At 41.0% G+C, this 20,840-nt stretch overlaps 2 protein-coding genes and 1 non-coding gene across 6 annotated transcripts; 2 read left to right on the plus strand and 1 right to left on the minus strand.

The window, feature by feature from the left end:
• Window positions 1-265: 265 nt before the first annotated feature.
• sept2 (septin 2) lies at window positions 266-10,267 on the minus strand. 4 transcript variants are annotated; one of them, XM_034613548.1, is made up of 13 exons: window positions 10,119-10,267; window positions 9,129-9,171; window positions 8,185-8,299; window positions 5,948-6,034; window positions 5,586-5,709; window positions 5,201-5,335; window positions 4,938-5,055; window positions 4,421-4,522; window positions 4,098-4,243; window positions 3,422-3,544; window positions 2,330-2,390; window positions 1,773-1,860; window positions 266-1,523 (listed from the first exon to the last, which is right to left on the minus strand). In XM_034613548.1, exons 2-12 carry the CDS (start codon window positions 9,150-9,152, stop codon window positions 1,783-1,785), a joined length of 1,113 nt encoding a protein of 370 aa, XP_034469439.1. In that variant the 5' UTR covers window positions 9,153-9,171; window positions 10,119-10,267; the 3' UTR covers window positions 266-1,523; window positions 1,773-1,782. The 4 variants fall into 4 exon arrangements, with proteins under 4 accessions (XP_034469439.1, XP_034469440.1, XP_034469437.1 ...); XM_034613549.1 differs by having other exon boundaries at window positions 3,461-3,544; window positions 10,119-10,266; XM_034613546.1 differs by lacking the exon at window positions 10,119-10,267 and adding an exon at window positions 9,268-9,368 and having other exon boundaries at window positions 3,461-3,544.
• Window positions 10,268-12,198: 1,931 nt separating this feature from the next.
• Window positions 12,199-12,270, plus strand: trnap-ugg. The gene has a single exon. It is a non-coding gene; the product is annotated as a tRNA-Pro (tRNA).
• Window positions 12,271-18,959: 6,689 nt separating this feature from the next.
• Window positions 18,960-20,507, plus strand: LOC117778194 (transcription factor Sox-14). The gene has a single exon (XM_034613556.1). It carries the CDS (start codon window positions 19,197-19,199, stop codon window positions 19,935-19,937), a length of 741 nt encoding a protein of 246 aa, XP_034469447.1. The 5' UTR covers window positions 18,960-19,196; the 3' UTR covers window positions 19,938-20,507.
• Window positions 20,508-20,840: the final 333 nt, after the last annotated feature.

Here is a 20,840-nt window from a genome sequence, read left to right on the forward strand (position 1 = left end):
TCCTTGCTGGAGGCAATTTTGATATTCATGTAGCCAACAATTATAGAAGTTAAATCTGTCGAATTGTTCCTTTTTTTTTGGTGATTGTGAAACTATCATGTATTATATACATTTCTAAAAATAATGTGTGGTTTTTGTCTGTCTGAGGAAATCTCACTCTCACACACACACTCACACACTCACACACACACACACAGCTGATCTGTGTACACTCCCATGTGTTGAGCAGCTTCAGGCACTAATAACATTACCACTCCATCAAGAACAGCGTGTAACAAGACAATTTATTACAGGATTACGATGGAGCTTGAATTAACACACTGTCTCAGAATGTGTATAAGAAGGTAGATTAATGGTTATTAAAATTTTATTTACTGAGAAATCATAAAATTAACATTTTCTGGAAAGACTGTTCAAGTTTAATAAAACCTTTATTACAATATATGTATCAAGAACAATATTTGGTACTTTAATATTGGATAAAAACAGCACAAAGAGGAATGTCAAGAACATATCTTGGCTGGTGAGGGGGAAACCATTGGCTACATTGACCTCGTCGGGTCACCATTAACCTCTGTGGCCATGGAAACCACAAAGTAATCAGCAGTCGGGACACATGAAAGTTGATACTTCGTAAATCTCAATGAAACAAAATGCTCCCTGGCACAGGACTTCACTTTACAATAGAGAGGAGATATTAAGTAAATACATCCGATTCAAAGATGCACCAAACAGAGGTGTGTCACAGTAAAAAAAAAAAAACACCTCATTTGTCTGTCCTTCATTGGTCAGTTCTACAGGAAGACTAAGAGGTCAAGGGTTACAGGTTCTTTCAGATCAAACTCAACCAGAGCTTAACAACACTTCAGGGCAGTTGTACTTCATGACACTGATCTGAGAACTGCACTCGAGGGTAAAATAAGGGAGGAGCCGAGAGAGTTGCATGCATACGAGTGAGATAACATAACGCTGAGCAGAGTGAACCCTATATGATGGGAAGCTTGTGTGGTTATCTTAAAATCATGTTTGACAAAATGAATGTTGAAACAATGAAATGAAAAGCTGCTTCTGCTATGAGTTTTCACCATAGTTGTGTCTCCCAATGAAGCGCTCTCACAGCTAATGCTACTTAGCATGAGATGATTTTGGACTAAACGCACTGAATCCAAGCACCAATACTTTGGTTTTTCTCAATAGCAAAAAATAGGTAAGGACAAACTGGAGAAGTAACAGAAGATCCCAATGGATTTGTATTAAAAAATATACTTCACAATTTTTTTAAGATGGGTCACATGACTTCATTTGAGTAACTGGCATAAGTTTTAAAAAAACAAACAACAAAACATAAAAAAAAAAAGAAATAGAACCGTGTGTAAATATATAACCATAACACTGTTTGAATATATTTTACTGTATGTATATTTTTTTTTAAAACTCCAGATCCCATGTGGGACTGAATGAAGATAGTGGCAATCAGTACGAGTCAATCCTCTCTGGTCAGACATGAGCAGTGGCTCAAACACCTACAGTGGAAAAGAGAAAGAACTACAAATTATCTTTCAAATTTGTGAATATATTTTAACACTTTCGTTTAGATATTTAAGTCAAAAACGTAAGAAATGAGGCGTCCAATTGTTCAGGGAACACAGTGTAATTTGCAATGTCTGCATTAGGCCTAGTTCATGCTTGTTGTTCCTGCCCTTGAGCACCAATCCAAACATAACCACAGCTTTAATCTCAATGCTGAGCGTACACATGGATTAGGTTCCTACCATGGACTGTTCACACGTCCCCCTCGCCGTCTCCCTGCTTCTGCATCTGGGCCTGCATCTTGGCGATCATCTCCTGCATCCGTCTCAACTGTGGGAGAACATCACCGTTTATCACAGAGGGAAAAACAACTGCACTTAAAACAAGACCCATTCACTTAGACAGCTAATAGTTTCTTTAATTAATTTGATCTGTCAGTCTGGCTGAATGTACCATCACTAATATCTGTCTGCCAGTTGTAAATTATTGATTACAAACAACTGCTCCTCATTGACTGCTTGGACAGAAACCAACTGTGAACATGAATTATTTAGCAGCTTCACAGTATTGTGAGTTACAAAAATAAAACAGAAATCTTGTACTTGTTTGACAACAGCCAGCAGCCAGTTAGCTTGGCTTAGCATAAACAGGGAGAAACAGATGTTCAAAAAGTCTTCATACTAATCTACTTTATATTTATTATAGATGTCAAACTATTCCCTTCAGGAAACCTGGACAACTGAGGAAGATGAGGAGAAATGCATTTCTCAATACTAGCGTAGTGTCTGAAATGTCTCACCTCAGCCTCCTTCTCCTGCAGGATCATATCCTTGTCCATTTCCTCCGGCTCCGGTCCGTTTCTGTATCGATGGAACAAGTAATTACTTTCATGTTACCGTTTGTTGTAATATTTCTATAGAATAACTGCCAATTAATGAATCATTACAAGTCGGTTAAATGCACAACGAGAGAGGTTATAGCTGTGTATCTGTGTGTGTAGGCGTTAAAGCCTTATTAATCTAATCATTAGGCAAACTTGACAAAAGCCACATGGAGAAAGTGGAAGAAAAGGGTCAGTGGGTTAGTGGAGTTTTTCTTTGCAGGAAGAAGTAAGAAGTAAGAAAGTGGGCATCTACAACGAGTAACTACAGAGAGATGAATGCGGAAGATTCAAGAGAGAAACAGCTAGTGCAAGAGTCAGAGGAACAGTGTTACCTCCCCCAGAATGAAAACAAACAGTACCTCCAACAGTCCACTCATGGGATTGGACAAATCAAGACCAGCCATCGTTGGACAGATGGCGAGGCAATGTGAAGACAGTAAAACCACTCCCTTATCCTGGGTTGGCTTTGGAGGAAAAGTCTAAAAGAACCTTTTTGGTCTACTTGGGGGGGTTAAGTGATGATGTATCCACACTATGTTAAATGAAACATATAGAAATCCTGTTTACAATATCTACGTATCTCAAACTACACGTGCTACCGACTAACCAGGTAAAACCACAACCCACCACTACCCAAATACCACAACCTAACTGGTGTGGTTAACATGCAAACTGATGAGTTAGAGCTACTGCACTACAGAACCGACACAAGGTCAATATTATATGAATCAAATAAGGAAATGAATGACCGGAGATCCAATCATTATTCATCACTAAATGTTTAATGTAAATGTTTCTGTGGTGTGTGTGTGTGTGTGTGTGTGTGTGTGTGTGTGTGTGTGTGTGTGTGTGTGTGTGTGTGTGTGTGTGTGTGTGTGTGTGAGACTAGGCTTTTTCAATGCGTCTCTAACTAACTGTATTGGAAATATTATCATTTCTTATCTGAGGTTTGCTGTTTGAGCTAGAGGGGGGAGGTGCAGAGAAGCAAGCTGACAGACAAGTACGTACGCAGGAGACAGAGGCAGAATATAACCATGGGAGGACAACCTGCCACCCCGCTTGAGGCGGTCTGAGCGGAAGTTCTCATAGTGCAGGTCCTGGGTCACTTCCTGTAGGTCCTGCATGTGGGTTCTGTTGGGATGTGGAAAATTCAACAACTATTACATACTTGTGCACAGACGTTTTCGAAAACTGCAGACGTGGGGAATAGAGGCGGTCTGGTTATGGAGTTCACGTGAATTTTCAGGATAGTATTTATATTACCCAAGATTTTCTGAACCACATAATAATGCTAATGTTGGTAGACATTTGGACATGTGTGTTGCATCACTTTGGATATTACGTAATGTTTTATCCTTTCTTGCCTTAACTGCAGCGCAACTTAAAAGCTAAGATAGAACTTTACTAATCCCCAAGGAAACTCTTGTGCCAGATCTTGCTCCAAAGTTAAAAGTACAAAGAATAATATAACAATATCAACAAATAAGTTAAGTAACATAAAAGCTAGTGGCAGAGGTAGAATTTTTGTTATTGTGGATAATAAATACATTCTGGCAAAGCGTATTAATAATTTCACCTAACTAGCTCTTTCTTCTTCACACAGAATGTTTAGGAAAACAGAAAACACTTCAATTTCACAGAGTAAGGAAAAACTTGAGCCTCCTCTCGCTCCTGGACCACTCACATCAGCATGGTCCGCAGCTTGAGGAAGTCATTGTGTTCTGGGTTCTCCACCTCCACCACTCCCCAGGGGTACAGGCGGCCCCTCACCTTCTTCCCTTTGGCCTCAATCTGCTGGTTGGATCCTACAACTGCGAACGGGATGCTGGCCTGGAGAAGAGGAGAATCTCATGCGTCTTTTCCCACGGATGAACCGCCCACATAAATATTTATCATAATCAAATCACAAGAGTAATGGCCCTAATTGAATGGAACTCTATGGGAGGATACAGAACTGCTTATATTTCTGTGGCAACAAAAACATCAACTTATCTTTAGAGAGTTTACCTTCAGGATCCTAGTTTGCTCTTTGAAGTCTTCATCCTCATCCGACTCAGCATCAGGAAGGTGGTAAATCTTAATACCATGTTCATCGATCTCATCCAGAATCTTGCAAAGAAAACAGTGAAAAACACGGATTATCAGGACAAATAACCTATTCTTCTCTTTTTAGTGAAGACATCAGAGATATTACTAAAGACAACATAGTTAAGCTGCTTTCAGACATGTACTAAACTCCAGTCTTTTTCCAGAGGTCAAGTCATGTCTTGCCCCCTGCATGCTCTACCTATATGCCCCCCCTCGTCTGACAGTTCCGCACATTTTACCACAATTTCCTGCTGCGTTCTTCATATATTAAAAAGGTAAAGTCTGGAAAATGTCCAGCCCAATTTTCTGGAGAGTTCATGTCTGAAAATGGCTTTAATGTTATCACTGGAGTTGTACCTACAATACAGTATACAGTGAGCTACTGTTCATCTCAAAATGGAAACCCCCCTCAACAATGGACAGCTCATATTCTCACCCTGCGCTTGAGCCTCTCCCTCTCTCTGAGGGTCAGAGTGTCGGCCTTGGCGATGACAGGAACCACATTAACCTTGTTGTGAATGGCCTTCATGAACTGGACGTCCAGGGGCTTCAGGCTGCTCAGACAGGAAACAGACAGATGGAGGGTCAAAGAGAGACAATGGAATTTAAGTAAGGATTTAATGAAAAGCAGAGAGTGGAACTTCAGTGTATGAACTGAACTGTATTCAGTTTATGTGCGAGTTGTGGGGTAGGACTCACCCGTGGCCGAGCGGGGAGATGAAATAGAAGCAGCAGTGAACTCTATTGTCAACAATGTGTCTACGATTCAGACCGCTCTCGTCATGGAGGTAGCGTTCAAACTGGTCATCGATGTAGCTGATAATAGTGCTGAAACTGGACGAAAAAAATATATAGATCACATTAAATACACAGTATATCACAATGAACTCTACCAATAATATCTCAAAAGCCCAGATGGAGAAAACATTCTCCTCCTGCTATAATTTACAACATTAAACTTTTATTACTATTATTACTTTTATTACTATTTAAAAAAAACTGACAGAGATTGCAGCTGTGAAAAATACACTGACAGTGAGAACTTCATCTCTTCATCAGCCTACGGTCAAAAATGATTTCATACCAGTCCTGGCTGTTGATAGCATCTCCGTATCCTGGTGTGTCTACCACCGTGAGACGGAGCTTCACTCCTCGCTCCTCAATTTCTACAGTCGACGCCTCGATCTGAACCGTCCTTTCTATCTTTTCTGTTAGAAGGAAAATAGATAACAAAATATAAGAACACGGTACAGGATTTCTTACTAAATTGTTTGACCTTGTTCATTTTGTATTTTTAATACAAGTTGTTTACAGAAAACTCAAATAAGGCTGCAAATAAGGAGCATTTGGATAAAATAAAATCATCATTAAATCATCCATACACTGCAAGAAACAAAGCCTAGCATGGGTTTGTGCATAAATCAAATGTGTGAGGGTGTGTTTTACCTGCAGCTCCAGGTATGACCCTCTCGGGGTAAAGGTCAGTGAGAAAGAGGCTGTTGATCAGGGTGGATTTTCCAAGTCCAGACTCACCTTTTGACAACAGAGGACATTTTTTTTAAAGAACCATCACACAATAAACATCAGTCTGAGAAATCAGGATTAAAATCAGAGAAACTTAAAAAATATATATATTTATCTATTTTGAGATAACTTCTTCAAAATACAGATTTCAGTTTCAACCCCAAAAAAGAACAAAAACATCAGTTCGCTGCAGGAAACGAGACGTCAGCTTGACACGCACACTCGGCCTCTCACTGCACAGAACATTTGTATCAACATAGAACTGTTGGGACCTAGTTGAACAATAGACAACTAAATCTGACTTCACCATTATTCTTTAAAGAATAATGTCAGGTGGACGTTGATAATCAGCCAGTAGCAGAGAAAAGAGGAAGACGACTGCTTAGTTTCACTCATGTTAAAATGAACAGTGAGTACTTTGAGACTGATTATATTTGAATGTCTCTGCTGATATTTTCTGATTGTGAATGACCGAAACAAATCGTGACTGGCTGCACTCAAAAATCTTGAAAAATTTGGATATGACAATAAAAATAAAGGAAGATAAAAATCTCCAGAGTTTGTGAGTTGATGCTCATGAACACAAAAGGATAATTGTCCCACATTCAAGAGTGTCTTTAAAGTCATGATACTGCAGATACCTTAAAATTAGTTTTAGTCTTACAGTACAAATACTTTCTGCATAGAGAAGTCCTATTTTAGAACATAGGACATATCCCTTGTAAATTTGAAAGTCTTCCACACAAATTAAGTTACCAACTACCAGAGATGTTAGCAGGTGTCAGCGGCCAGCAGCAGATGTTCATATCTTCAGTTGGGTACCTTAGAGTCATCAGGTGTTCCGGGCTTTTAAACGCAGCAGCGTAACAAGCCGAACCTGAGGGTACGCTGAGGCTAAAGGTAAATCTGACTGGCTACTGGCTGGCAGTACTATCAAAGCCATGTGAACCGCTCAGTAGATAAAACATCATTACCTCTATGCCTTTTTAAACTGAACACCTACTGGCACAGTCAGCAGAGTCAAAAGCTGTCCCATTTGAAAACATAGGACAAGATGGAGAATATCCCCTTTCTGTTCTACTTCTCTAATTAACTCGGACTACAGCAGCGATGTAGCCCAAGCAACAGCAAACAGGAAACTAAAATGCAAAACATTGAAGGAAATATGTTCCTCAATTCTCATGCTCATGTTACAGATGCTAAATAATCTGCCTAAAGCTTGTGTGCTCTACCCAGGAATGCTGCTACTGTGATTCCCACCAGAGCCGTGGCAAAAGATTTACCGAAGTTTTTGGCAATTTGCCTAAGATGATGGAAAATCAAAGTTGACATATATTTATCACCCTACAGGAAGAAATCTTCATTTGTACATCATTTGTGTGTGTGTGTGTGGGGGGGGGGGGGGGGGGGGGGGGGGGGGGCTGCCACTATCTGAGTATGCAAGAAAACACTTATTTAAGAACATAGTAACAACAGGGACAGACAGAAGGTTTAGAAACACTCAATGAGTGTTCTTGCAGCAGCTGGACGAGCAGGCCTAGTCCACACTGTATGAATCAGTCCCTCGAGGCCCACAGGCCACATTCCACTCTGGTTTATTTTAAAGCAAAAGGATGAGCAGCGTTCAGGGGGCGCTCCTACCCTCCCCCCTATCAACAAGCACAGAGGTTCACACAGTCGCAGCACTCCCATCCAGCAGTTTACACTGCTGCTGTGCTGACAGCAGCTGAGCAACTACACTGATGTGACATCTGCCATTTTACACTGCCCACAATGCCTCTGTGCACAAGATACAGCTGAGTATTACTGAACACACCTTTAAAGACAGTACCACCAATGCGCTCTCAATATACAAATAAAAGCAGTTACAGAGGTGAAAGATTTTTTATTTAAACTAATGTAGAGGCCACTGCATAAAGAACAACCGCATACTGTATGTTCCACCTTAAATTCTTCCCAAATACAGATTCAAACGAGCCAAAGAAAGCGTTTCTCAGATGTCAAAGTTTACTGCAGATATCGAGCTTGAAACGTGTTATCACAGAGCAACACTATCTTTATATTATCCAAATATTCATAGTACCACAGAGTGTCACATAGTACCAAGAAGATTAGGACAAAATTAGTAATGGTAATAAAAACAGCAATCACCCACTCACCTACAACCATCAACGTAAACTCGAATCCTTTTTTTACTGACTTGCGATGAACCTGGTTAGGCAGGTTGGCGAATCCAACGTACCCTGGGGTCTCAGGGTTGGTGAACTGGCCCTGCTGTAGAAGGACACGTCGAGCACAAAGACATACGAGTAAAAATATAGTCATAATGTTTGATGACATTAAAAGTTCAGATAAAATACTGCACATAATTATTACTTCAGCCGAACATTGTTCTGATAATATCATAACTAATTATAGGTGCTGGAGTAGAGATCACTGAGGAGACATCTGTTCATGAACAACCATTTAGGGAGGGAAACAGTGACCTCTCTGCCGTCTGTTTGCCAAAGACCTTCCACCAATCACTCCAGTGTTTATGGCTATTTACTACAGACAGCGACTCAACAGACCCTGTGACTCTGCTACACAATGTGAAATTCAATCACAGACGTACCTGCTCCATGGTTAAGCTTGCTCGTTTTAAACCATACCGTTTTGTATTATTTATAAACCTTCCTTTCAGCAAAGGTCATGACTAATAAGACAGATAAGCACTGTGTTCCTGTTTTGCTTTTAGCCATTTCGACTCGCATGACGCCACATCAGTAAGTCATGTGGAGGAAGAGCAGCTCCACCAAGTAACTAATATTTGTGGTTGGAGCAAAGCAGAGAGAAGCAGCGAGGCACGGAATGTCCCAGTGAACCGAGCGGCAGCGTTGAGTTTCGAGAAGAAATCCTGGACTGAATCAAAAAGAGACATTCAGAGCAAAATCTTTACACCTCAAATTAAGTTTTAATCCCGAGAAAAGTGGCAAAACAGTAACACACCACCGTACTTTCTCGTCATTGTCAACGCTGAGCTGTTAAACTGGAAACACAGTCACTGAATCAGACACAGGAAGTTCAGATGAAGCATCTGTTTTGTCTGTTTCCCAGCACTCACCTTCATTTTGTCGGCCTGAGACATTTTGTTCTCCTTGTTCAACCTTAAAAGAAAACAGACGACATCAGAAACGGAGAAAAACACACAACAGCAGAGCAACAATCATCTTCATTTTACTACAATCCTCTCCTGTGTGAACCTTTTGTTTAAAGCCGGTAGTTCATGCAGCCACACACTCGCAGGCCTGACTGTGGGAGACAGGAAGTCTGGTTTTGTGTCACACATTCGATCTCACCACTGAACAAAAAAAAAAACTGCCTTGCTTTTCCTGCTTGCTGCATCACAGCTGTACAACACTATGATGTGAGGATTAGAGATTAAAAGATGTCTATGCCATTAATCCCAGCGTCTACACACTGGTGTCATATGTTTGCTGCTTTGTTACTAGTTGGTGTGTTGTGTGTGTGTGTGATTTTAAGTGTCTTCGATTCAAACACCCTGATTCACTGAAACTAGCACAAACACACCCACAGCAACTCACGGGTGTTACAATGAAAGAGACAATATAAACTGTTCTTACACAGGATGTGTCCCAGTTACTTTAGAAGCCAGTTTGAGGTAATTCGAGACGTACTGCTAACCCAGATCATCCAGGAAAATGTGAATGCTAACTGAAACTGACGCTGCTAATGTCCTTCCGTTCACTGGTATTGAAATGTAGACCAACCGGTTAATTAGCATCGGCTATTTTCATAACGGTAACAAGCCCGAGGGCGTAAAATTGGCTGATGCTACAGCAGTCAGGCGGAAAAAAAGACACTTCAGTTGTGATTTAGTTGTGGAAAAGCTAACAGAACTAGCTCAAATGCAAGCTACCACAGCAGCTAACAGCTAGCTGCTCAGAAACTTGGTATTAGCTTAGCGTTAACCACTAACTAGCCGAGTAGCTTCTCTTCCTGCAGGATGTTCACTTCAACGGAGCTAACGTTAGCGAGCCACACGCAACTCGGTGATGAATAAGAGATGAGCCAGAGGAGTCGGCGGCGTTACCTTTGCAGTCCCGACGGTGCACAGAGCTACAGACAGTCTGGAAGTTGTCGGTGAGCAGCAGAGACTTGGCGGACACCTCGAATTCTTCAGATTCCGCTGCTGCAGCTTCCTTTAGCTCACAGACCACAATGCACTGGGCGAGAAGAGGAGCAGCAGCAGCAGCTCAGCACTGACACCGATCTCTCACTGATATCACTATATCTGCAACTAAAACTTCACTGAAACACACTGATATCATTATAACTGCAACTGAAACACACTGTTTTCCTTATATCTGCAACTAAAACTCACTAAAACAGATTGTTATCATTATGTCAACTCTCTGTAACTCCAGGAAAAGCTGTTTACATCAATATATCAAATGGTGAGGATCACAGACAGAAGTGTCATTTCTACACACATAAAGTCTACGTTAAATCACACGTTTCTGTTTGTGAGGTGAAACTGTGGAATTATGCTGACAATGCTTTATAATGTTGCTCAAACAACATTCAATTAAAACAAATTTATAAAGAAAAATAAGGAAAAAGTATAATGAAGGCTAGTGAGAGAAAAGTAGATGACCAGGTGTGTTTATGTGAAAGGGGCAGGGACCAGTTTGGAACAGTAAATAAATTAGTTGTACATAATATGATATAATATAATCATCCACACATCACAATATGTCTTCTTTTTTTTTCTACATGCTCGTGCAATCATCCTGTGCCACTGCACTTTTCTTTATAACATTTCTATATACAAACCACTACAGTGGAAGGTGTATATTATCTACATACTCTGATTTTTTTAAATTTTATTCTTTTGCCTTTTTATATGTTTATTCTCTTGTCTACCTCATTCTGACCTGCTTGCTGCTGAAACAACTGAATTGTCCTGGTGTGTGGATCAAAAAAAGTGTTGTCTTATATTATATTCTTATAACACAATATAATATAATAATTTTTTTTCCTGTGTGTATTGATTGTTTTTGATTACACTGAAATTAACAATCTTTACTAAACTAAAGTAGACAAAAAAGGTAAAAAGAAAATGGGATACACAGCCAGTCCAAACTATGATATAAACCTTAAAATAACAATAATAAACCTTATTATCAAAATCTGGGTCATATTAACAACAGTGGTGTTTGAGGGGAATAGTGGAAGTTCTCAAAAAGCCTGCAACTCAAACTTTATCTTCATTTATCATTTAAATTTTTTGATGACTTCAGTGTTAGAATAGTTTGTAGTAGGGCTTGTGATGTGGCCGAAAATGGTATTAAGATAAAACATTTTCATATCATGCTGTATTGATGAATATAAGGATAAATGTCTCACTCTTATTTCTTCTAACAAACACTTTACAAATCTGTGGTCAATCAATTATGTGTTGTAACGCCTCACTGTGCTTCCACAATGCATAAGCATTATATCATTCTATTTCTTATGTCTCACTAACATGGACACATGTGCTCTCATGGCTATTAAAACACCCAATTAACTTCAATTACCTGCCATAATATGCTGTCCTAAAGTGTCCTCTTAGTATTTATTTACCATGAATACATAAAAAATGTAATACTCATACAGCAACACGATTACAATAGATGTGATTAAATGTTAATAATGACAGTTATTTAACACTGCAGTCTTAAAATAAAACAGACCATATCCTATATCAAGTAATAGTAAAGACCAGAGTATCATTTAAATATATAAATGTTGGTTCATTTTAACCTGCATTGATGATAAACGACCAGAAGAGGGTGCTAAGGCTCCTTGTGAAAGATTCAGGACGATTCCTTTGAACAATGTTAAAACAAATAAACCACCAGTGGGACCGCTGCTGTTCTGGGATAGCAACGAGATGAAGGCAGGTATGTTTACTACAGCTGGGCCCTTTGCTATTTTAAGCTAATTGAAAGCTGACAGGAACTTCCCCGTGCAGATTAAGCTAATGCTAGCTCTGACTAGACTAGCTAGCTAGAACTGCTAGTGAGGGAAATGCTCTCTACTCTGTCTTTCTGTTTAGAAATCCCTGCAGTCAATAAAAATATTGCTGGCCAGCGTTATATCGACTACATTTTGGACTACATGCATGTGGCTCGTTGGTCTAGGGGTATGATTCTCGCTTTGGGTGCGAGAGGTCCCGGGTTCAAATCCCGGACGAGCCCAATACTTTTCCACTTCTTCACCATGTGTATATCTTTTCTCTGGAGCTCTCCTGGGAGGTAGTTGCAATTTTGCTTTAATAACAATCAGAAATGATTGACCGAGCAATCTCCTCTGGACTTGCGGCAGCACTACAATTAGAAGATACTGTTTATTTTTTTAATATTTCTAGCTATACATGCTATTTTGTGCACAAGGGACATTTCCATGTACACTGCACAGATTAGGTCGTCTCTTAAATTCAAAAGTGAGCTTGAGTACGGTGTCCCACTTCTTAAAGTAGAAATATAGTGTCAGTGAGGTGCAGTTTGCCTGAGTACACGTTACCAGTTTGGATAAAAAATAGAAAAATAGTTCCTCAGCATCACCTGCGCTGAAGGGCAACTCATCCGAAATCCAAGAGCTGAAGAAACATGCTTACACATGTATTCAGTCATATGTTGTGGCTCTTAAGCATCTGCCTATCCTTATTATTCAGTACACAGGCTCACTCTCCAGCGGTGGCGGGGGAACATCAGACGACTTAAAAAATATGCTCACTTAATGCCTTTCTGTCTTCACCCAGTTGGGGCTTATCTGAGCTTGCTGTTGTGACAGCATCTCTGCCTCCCTCCCTCCAGTCTGGCTCAGGACGGCCACTGCTCTGCTTAACACGGGACCGGCAGATATCTCCGTAAATACCAGTCTCTTTCCCTTTCTGTTGCCGCAAGCATATCATCGCCCCAGGAGCTACACTACTCCCATTATTTCCATAAGCCTCTTAGTGGCACCACGCTCTGTCATTTGTAGAGGCTTCATACTATGAAGTGTGCAAGTTTCTATATATGTTAAAGGGCTTCTTTCCTGTACCCACGCTCTTAATATGGCAAAAGGGGCTCCTGTTCTGCTATGAATGAGAATAGTGGTTTTTGATCATTCCCAGTTTATTAAATGGATGCTGTAATCCTGTTTGTCAGAGAGAAGAAGCAAGGGAGAGTGATAACACTCCAGGACCATACCAGTGTTTTTTTTTAATGTCTTTTCGTGTTATTTCCACTTTCTGTGAAACCACATTTCTTTTCATTTCACACGCTACATTATAAGCGTCAACCGGAAGAAATTGCTGGCGGAAATTGGAAACATGCATGTGAATCAAGACCATACTCTGCCTTTATTTTATTATTCTCTTATTTTTTATGGGTCAATGCATTTACGATATAAACAGTTAAACCACACACAGATGGTGCATATGTGTAGAGGGTTTTTTAAAGGCTTGTTGCTAATGGTTTAAATTGTAAGTGCTCACCTTGTACTTCACTGAGAACTCAGTGGTCTCTTGTTAAAGTGCTTCAAGAGCTCTTATATAAGGCCCTGTAGAATCCTTTATTTCTTCTTTTTTTTTCAATAACAGCTTGGTCAAAGAAGATTCCAATCAAATTTCATGTCTCTGCAAAGTAAGAAACTCAAGAAAATGACGTAAATACTACAGCTGGCTTTGAAAAGAGTTAGATTGAATATGTGCAAAGACAATTCTATTAAACGTGGAGCTTGACAAGAGAGAGATGAGGGAGGGAAGAAAGGAATGAAGGAATAAAAGATGATAAAGGTTTGAGCTGTCACTGATTACTCAAGTAAAGCTAAATACTTGTTTATTTTGAAGATCAGTAATTAGCTTTTTCATAGATAAAAACACACACTGAGCTCCCAGCTTATGAGAACACACGTACAGTAAATTCCCAGAAATTTTGTGTTTCAGTTACAATTATGTTGTTGTGGTTATTATTATCATTATTATGTCAAAACCTTGTTTTTTTCTTGCTGTTTGTTTTTCTTTCCTGGTTTCTTCGCTGTGTTTTTTTGACTGTGCCATGGCTTCCAGTTCAATCATCTCTGGCCAATTCTCCCACACAACGAGGCTGACAACTATTTATCAAGACCTTGAAGACCCTGAAGTATATAAAGGTCTGTTCAATCACCAGGACTCAGATTAATGTTCCTCTTTGAGGTAGAAAACCTTGAGCTGACCTCTCTGCCTTTTATTTTTGGGGCAGAAGAGTTGACTTCCTGTCCGCCTGCAACTGACCTCTGTTGTCTTTCACCTGCGTCACTCAGCCATCCTCTACTGCCACACTTTCATGTTGAAACACCTACCTGCCTTTATGGTGTTGTTCTGTTTGAAACCTCTTCACTGCCACAACCTGTGACTCAGAACCATTTCTGTCAACGAACTTTAACATTAAACCCTTTTAAATCTACTCGAGCACAGCCACACTCAGAAACCCTACCACTTCTTACCCGGGTTCAGTTCCCCGCTGCCTCCATCACCACGCCATCATCACCCCGTCTGTCATTTAAAGTAAGCGGCCGCCTGCTTAGCCGGCACCTTTCACTTCTCCAGCAGCACTTAATTTACTGCAGGACATTTTAAATCTCCTGCCTCTGTCGCACTGAGTCGCTGACAAATGCCTGGTTGCAAATGTATCTCATTGACTGCTGACTCGGTTGTATCACAAGCTGGCTGATAATGTGCTCCTCAGGTTTTATCCTCAGATGTTGGAGGAAGTGTATTAATTTAGCCTAGATGGGGCCTTATGAAAGTGTAGAGGCAGGCAGAGACTAGCAGATCCCCCCCCCCCTCTCTCTCTCTCTCTCTCTCTCTCTCTCTCTCTCTCCCTCCCTCCCTCCCTCTCTTGCTCAGCTTCTCAGGATTGAAGCTATCTGCCACAGAGCCGCAGCATATTCCACCATCAATGTGTCAAGAGGAAAGCTATTAAAACTGCTTAACTTTTCCTAAGTATCACGAGAATAAGCACAAGATTTAGTGAAATCCCCCCGGAGCAATGAAAATCTCGGGGATTTTCCCCCTGAAATGTCTCCTAATGGAGTGTCAGAGACTCTTGTCAGACTTCAATGCGGGTTTTGGATTTCAGTGAATTTATTTGGAGCTGAAATGACAAAATTTGAAGTGTGAGTGCATCTGAACTTTCCACATAATCAGATAGAAAGCCATTCACCAGTTTATTATACAATAGCACAACTCCAGTGTAGACTTGGGGGTGGGAGAAGTTAGGTCGCTCAAATCAAAGTTCATGAGTAATTTAAAAAGGTATAATACATTCTGAATTCACGCTGGGATTTACCATGATGTGCAGAAAAGCCCAACATGCCAACCTGAGCCAGGGGCCACCATGAGGACCTGGGCCTCAGACTGGTACCGTGAACTTTTGTGACAGTTATGAGACTGTGACAAGTTTAAATTTATGTGTTGATATAGTTGATGCATTTTTTTTCTCACTCCTAGACTTGAATGAATATAGTAAACCAATATGTGGCTTTGCTTTGTTGTAAATGTGGGACATCTAATGAATATAGGACAACAATTTGATTTAATTTTTAACATTTTAAAAGCAAGACAATTTGAATATAAATGTATTTTATTTCACCATGACAATCTACTTAGGGTCAATATCACTTTCCAGAGATTCCTGGATTCCTGGATTATTTATTTATGTTAAAATGATCCACTCATGTCCATCTGAGAGGATGTAGATTGCTTCACATGTAGACCAGCTGAATGCACATAGTGGCGACATAATTAGGCAAGAACCCATGAAAAATGATTATGTTTACAATGACAGAGTTTCTAGTAATTCTTTTCTATGCATATTAAAATGCTAAATACTGTTTTTTTTTTACTATTTATTGTTTGGTCTATGAATTGTCATAAAATGGAGAAAAATAACCACAAGTGAGGAGCTGAAACTTATGTTTGTCTTTAGAATATTATGATTAAATAGAATATAAACCAATTTCTCCTGATGGACTAATCATTTCAGTTGGAGGCCGACTGGGCCTGTTCTGCAGCCTCCTCTGCTATACACCTAAAACAGCCAGTGTAACGTGGAGTCTTTTGTTGAGGTCTTTTGCATCGATGTAAGATGATATGCATATATTATCTATCTGTGATCTGCTCTAAGTGAGTTTTAATAATGGACACTGCTGCAGAGCTGACATCAAATCTAATATAACCTGAGTCCCTTTTACAGCAGTACACCTCAGCCATTTATAGAAAGAAAAGCCAATTCTAAAGATTAAGAGATGTAATCAGTAATTATATTTATCAATAATTATTCGGTTAATCAATGCAGTAAATGAGTAGGAACCATCAGCGTTTTTTTTTGTCTCCAGCATGTAGTAGATTCTTTTCTTGTCAAACGCTGGCACACTCCCCTGGCCTGAGCGACCGGTCTGCCTCTCTGTGTCATCTTTCATTTCCTTTTCACCCCCAGGTCTTTCTGTACCTGTCAATTTCTTTCTACAGTGTGACTCCTTAATCCACCTGAGTGCATGGAGGACAGTTTTGACATAAGAAGAAAAGATAGTCTCCTAAGGAGAGGACCAGTATCTTTAGAGCCCGGGGGATAACCGGATTACGACAGCCATTTTGTGCTGCTGGCAGTTTTTCTTATTACCCGTTTCTCCCCTCCCTCATCTCTCCAGAGTTGAAATGCTGCCCTTTCTTAGAAGTCAAACCAAACACTGACTAGTACACAAAAAAACACACATACCCTCTGTGCTTTCTCCTCAGCTAAATGGAAACAGCTAAAGTTTTTGTGCAATATGAAACAATAAATCTTGACAAAGGCAACAAGGAAACAGATCATTTCTCCAAATTGACCTTCATGTCCTCCACCTCTTGTGTTGTTGTTCTCAGACAGTTTTTCTCCTCACTGTTGAAAACTCTCTAGAACATGGTCCCTCTGTGGAAGTAATCATTGTCTCTGTGTGGTGGTGGGGGCCTCCTGTGTGCCAGGCCTGAACCTACAGCACAGGAGATAACAGCACAGCCACGAGGAGACAGATCAACTGTCTGACCCCTGCTGCCACTCACTTTATCCCTCCAGCCCGTCTGCTCTTAGGAAACCTGCAGAAAAAAACATTCTCTGAAAACGTCTTATCAGCGCCATCAATGACGCGGCGCGCGCCACTGGATCTTCAGTGTCCATTTATTTTGCCTTTGAAGAGGCCCACTGTGCCTTTGATTGTGGGGGGCAAATGAAATAAAGGCCTCCTCCGTGGCTGATATCTGAGTTTATCACCGCTACCAAAACATAAAAACCTATAAACCCGGGGCTTCAACCAACCGCCACAGGTCTTGTCTGCGAAGAAACACATCATGCTTCTGTCATGGTAATAATCCTTTTTGCAGAAGCCATTTTGGGTGCCTTTGAGGCAGCCTGGAAGCTCCCACTTAGACACCCAGAGAGTCGGTATTGAATTCCTCCTTGTAAAATGAGCTTCCTGTGTATATACTCCATAGAGTAATCCCCTCTTATTACCTATAAGCGCCTACATTTTCCACTGAGTACACACACACACACACACACACACACACACACACACACACACACACACACACACACACATAGTATACTGTATATAGTTCGTACTTAAGTTATTGCTCCGGCATTTCTCCATCAATGTCATTTCAATAACAGATGAGATGGCTAAAGCATATGTTTGATCAGATAAGGTTTAGTAATTATGAAAACTGTAACAATCAATGCAGTCAGCCGGGCCAGTGAATTATGGCTGTGATTAATATTGATTTTGTCGACTATGGAGGAGGGCGAGGTGAGACACTTGTGCACATATTAATATATAAGACACCTGCATGGCATCATGGGAAAGAATTTAAATTAGGCAATTTTGAAGGCAAGTTTTTAGATAGCAAGAGTGAAAACTGAGGAAGCCGAGCTTACACACACACCCACTGACCCGTGAACGTTTTCATTTAACTTTGTTTTAATGTAGAGACATGGTGTCTTCTGGGAATTTGGGAGTTTTAGCAACTGTGTGTGAGTTACATTCTGCAACCAAAAGCGTGAGAGGATTTTTTAGCCTGAGTCCATGATGCTTTTGCGTCCATTTTTCCACCAGGAGTTTAAATTCTTGTGGCCTGGAGAAAGCTTTGAAAACAACATTTGGGTGTAAACATTGGGGAATAACACTTTATTTTGCCGATCTGTAATTCCAAATAAAGATTCCAGGACTGTACTATATCGAAAATCCAATCTGAGACAGTTATTTTACCCCAGCGTGGTTGGGTTTCAGAGTATTTTCCTTGAAAGAATTATTTTATTTTAATAAACTTTTAGAATTATTACTAACTGAGAAAAATCTAAATAAAAACAAAAATGTATAGGCACATAACTAGGTGGCTGTAATGAATGTACATCAGCACTGTATTTCTATAACACTCTGTGCAGCCCTGCTGTAATTAGATGGTTTTAAATGTGTTAAACAGCAACTTTCTCTGAGTTCGTCTGAAATAGACTTCATTATTGAGCAAATGAGCCATGTAGGACTTCATAGGTCTCTGAGCAGCTGCAGTTAAAAATACCCTCCATGCTGCCCTATCCCAAAACCTTTTAATTTGTAGTTTTCTGCTTATGTTATGCAGCAGATTGCTTTCTCCCCTGGTTTCCTTGCTGCCTGTCTCAGCGGAGCTTTGGAGGGACTAAACTGTTTGGAGAGGAGGGAGTCCCTCAGAAATGTTGTACAGTCACTTTTTTGTGAGGGGATTACTCTGCTCCCTCTCATTCCCATTGGCTTGGCTCGCCGTGACAGTGGTGTGGTGATGAGTGGTTGACATGCCCAGCATCATCCATAACAAGCTTCCAACTTGGTCCCGTGTGACTCCCATTCATGCGCCCAGGCTTTGCGCCTTGTGCAGTTTTCAGTTCCACCTGGTGCAAAAGCGTCGGTCTGTTTGGAATTATAGTTTCAACTTTACAAAGAAACAGAAAATAATTCTCCAGTCAAATAATCTTTGATACTTCTTCCTTTTTACGCACGGGAGGAGCATGCGCTTTTTGGACAGGTGACTTATTTAAGAGCAGTAGGATCTGAGTGAACTTTTTAATTAATTAATGTGTCAACTCCTGAAATGGCAAAACCTTTAGATCACATCAAGAGACCCATGAACGCCTTCATGGTGTGGTCCAGAGGCCAGAGGAGAAAGATGGCCCAGGAGAACCCGAAGATGCACAACTCCGAGATCAGCAAGAGACTCGGCGCGGAGTGGAAGCTGCTCTCCGACTCCGAGAAACGTCCGTACATCGACGAGGCCAAGAGGCTGCGGGCTCAGCACATGAAGGAGCACCCGGACTACAAGTACAGACCCCGGCGCAAATCCAAGAGCCTCCTGAAGAGGGACCGCTTCCTGTTCCCGCTGCCGTCTTTACTCGGGGAGGCAGCGGAGCACCTGAAGGGATTTGCCATGGACTCCTTCCTCGTCCCCGGGGACAAAGCCCGGGCTCTCTTCGCGCCCGCCTGCTCCTCCTCCTCCTCCTCCTTCTCCCTGCTGGAGCCGGTGGCGCAGTTCAGCACCGGAGCTGTCCAGCGGGTGGCGGAGATCCCGCACTCTCTGGCCGCGGGCGCTCTGCCCTACGGCGCGCACACCTTCGGCTACCAGACCGGCGGGATTGGGGGACTGGCGTGTCCCGGACAGCACACCCACACCCACCCGTCACCCTCCAGCCCGGGATACGTGCTGCCGTGTAACTGTAGTGCCTGGTCTGCGGCCAGTTTACACCCTCAGGTGGCGTATATTCTCTTCCCCGGAGGGATGACCAAGAGCGGCATGGACTCGTATCCTTCCCCCGGCTCCAGCGTGCAGACTGGGTAGGAAGACGCACGTACACGACGGGGAACGTTTTACGCACAGGACCTTCCCATGCAATGCAACAGACGAGAAAGAACTGGGCTATAATAACACGTGTTTTCTATCTAATAAATATAACAGGAAAACTGTTGACATTTATTTGACATGCCATTGGAATATTCGAGTGTTTCCACAGCAATTAAAAACATTTCTAAAGGCCTGCTGTTTAATTAGCTCAGAGCTGTGCTATTTACCCTGTACGTTTCCATGTCAATACAGGGTAAAGATTATGGTGTGAAGATGCTGTTTTGTTACTCTTTTGACTAGAATATAAATTCAAAAGTGCTGCACTAGGCCCACGTATAACGGTTCAAACTGAGTCAGACGAACATCCAGCTGTTGTGGAAATAAGGGATATATGAGAGCCACTGTGGTTCATCTGTTTATCCAGGCCCCAAAACAACAGTAAGTCTAATATTGTATTTTTTAATGAATACATTCTTATATTTGGACAGTAACACCTGTATGTATGTCAGTATGTAGGTCTGCCTATATACTGTAGTCTGCAGCCTGTTTTGTTGTTGTTGTTGAAATACAGGTTTAAATAAAGTCTTATAATTGCAGTCTTATGTTTTTTTCAATGGAATTTCACAAATCTTTTTTTTTTAAACTATCTACATTTAAGAGTCAGTTGCTATTCAAGGAACAATATCGATGAGAAGTTGGACATTTAATTGACAGTACAGTTTGTTTTAAGGACGATCCGGACCACGACATGTTTCTACTGTCGCTGAGATGTCATCAGACATCAGCTGTAATAAAAAGTTACCAGGAATCAATAAAGATAATCTGGAGGAGGTTTATATGTTTTCATGTTTCTGACTGCTTGAGCTCTCTAACTTAATTCAACCACCTTAAAGTCTCCTG

The sequence above is a fragment of the Hippoglossus hippoglossus genome, chromosome 17, assembly GCF_009819705.1.
Source record: "Hippoglossus hippoglossus isolate fHipHip1 chromosome 17, fHipHip1.pri, whole genome shotgun sequence".
NCBI lineage: Eukaryota > Metazoa > Chordata > Actinopteri > Pleuronectiformes > Pleuronectidae > Hippoglossus > Hippoglossus hippoglossus.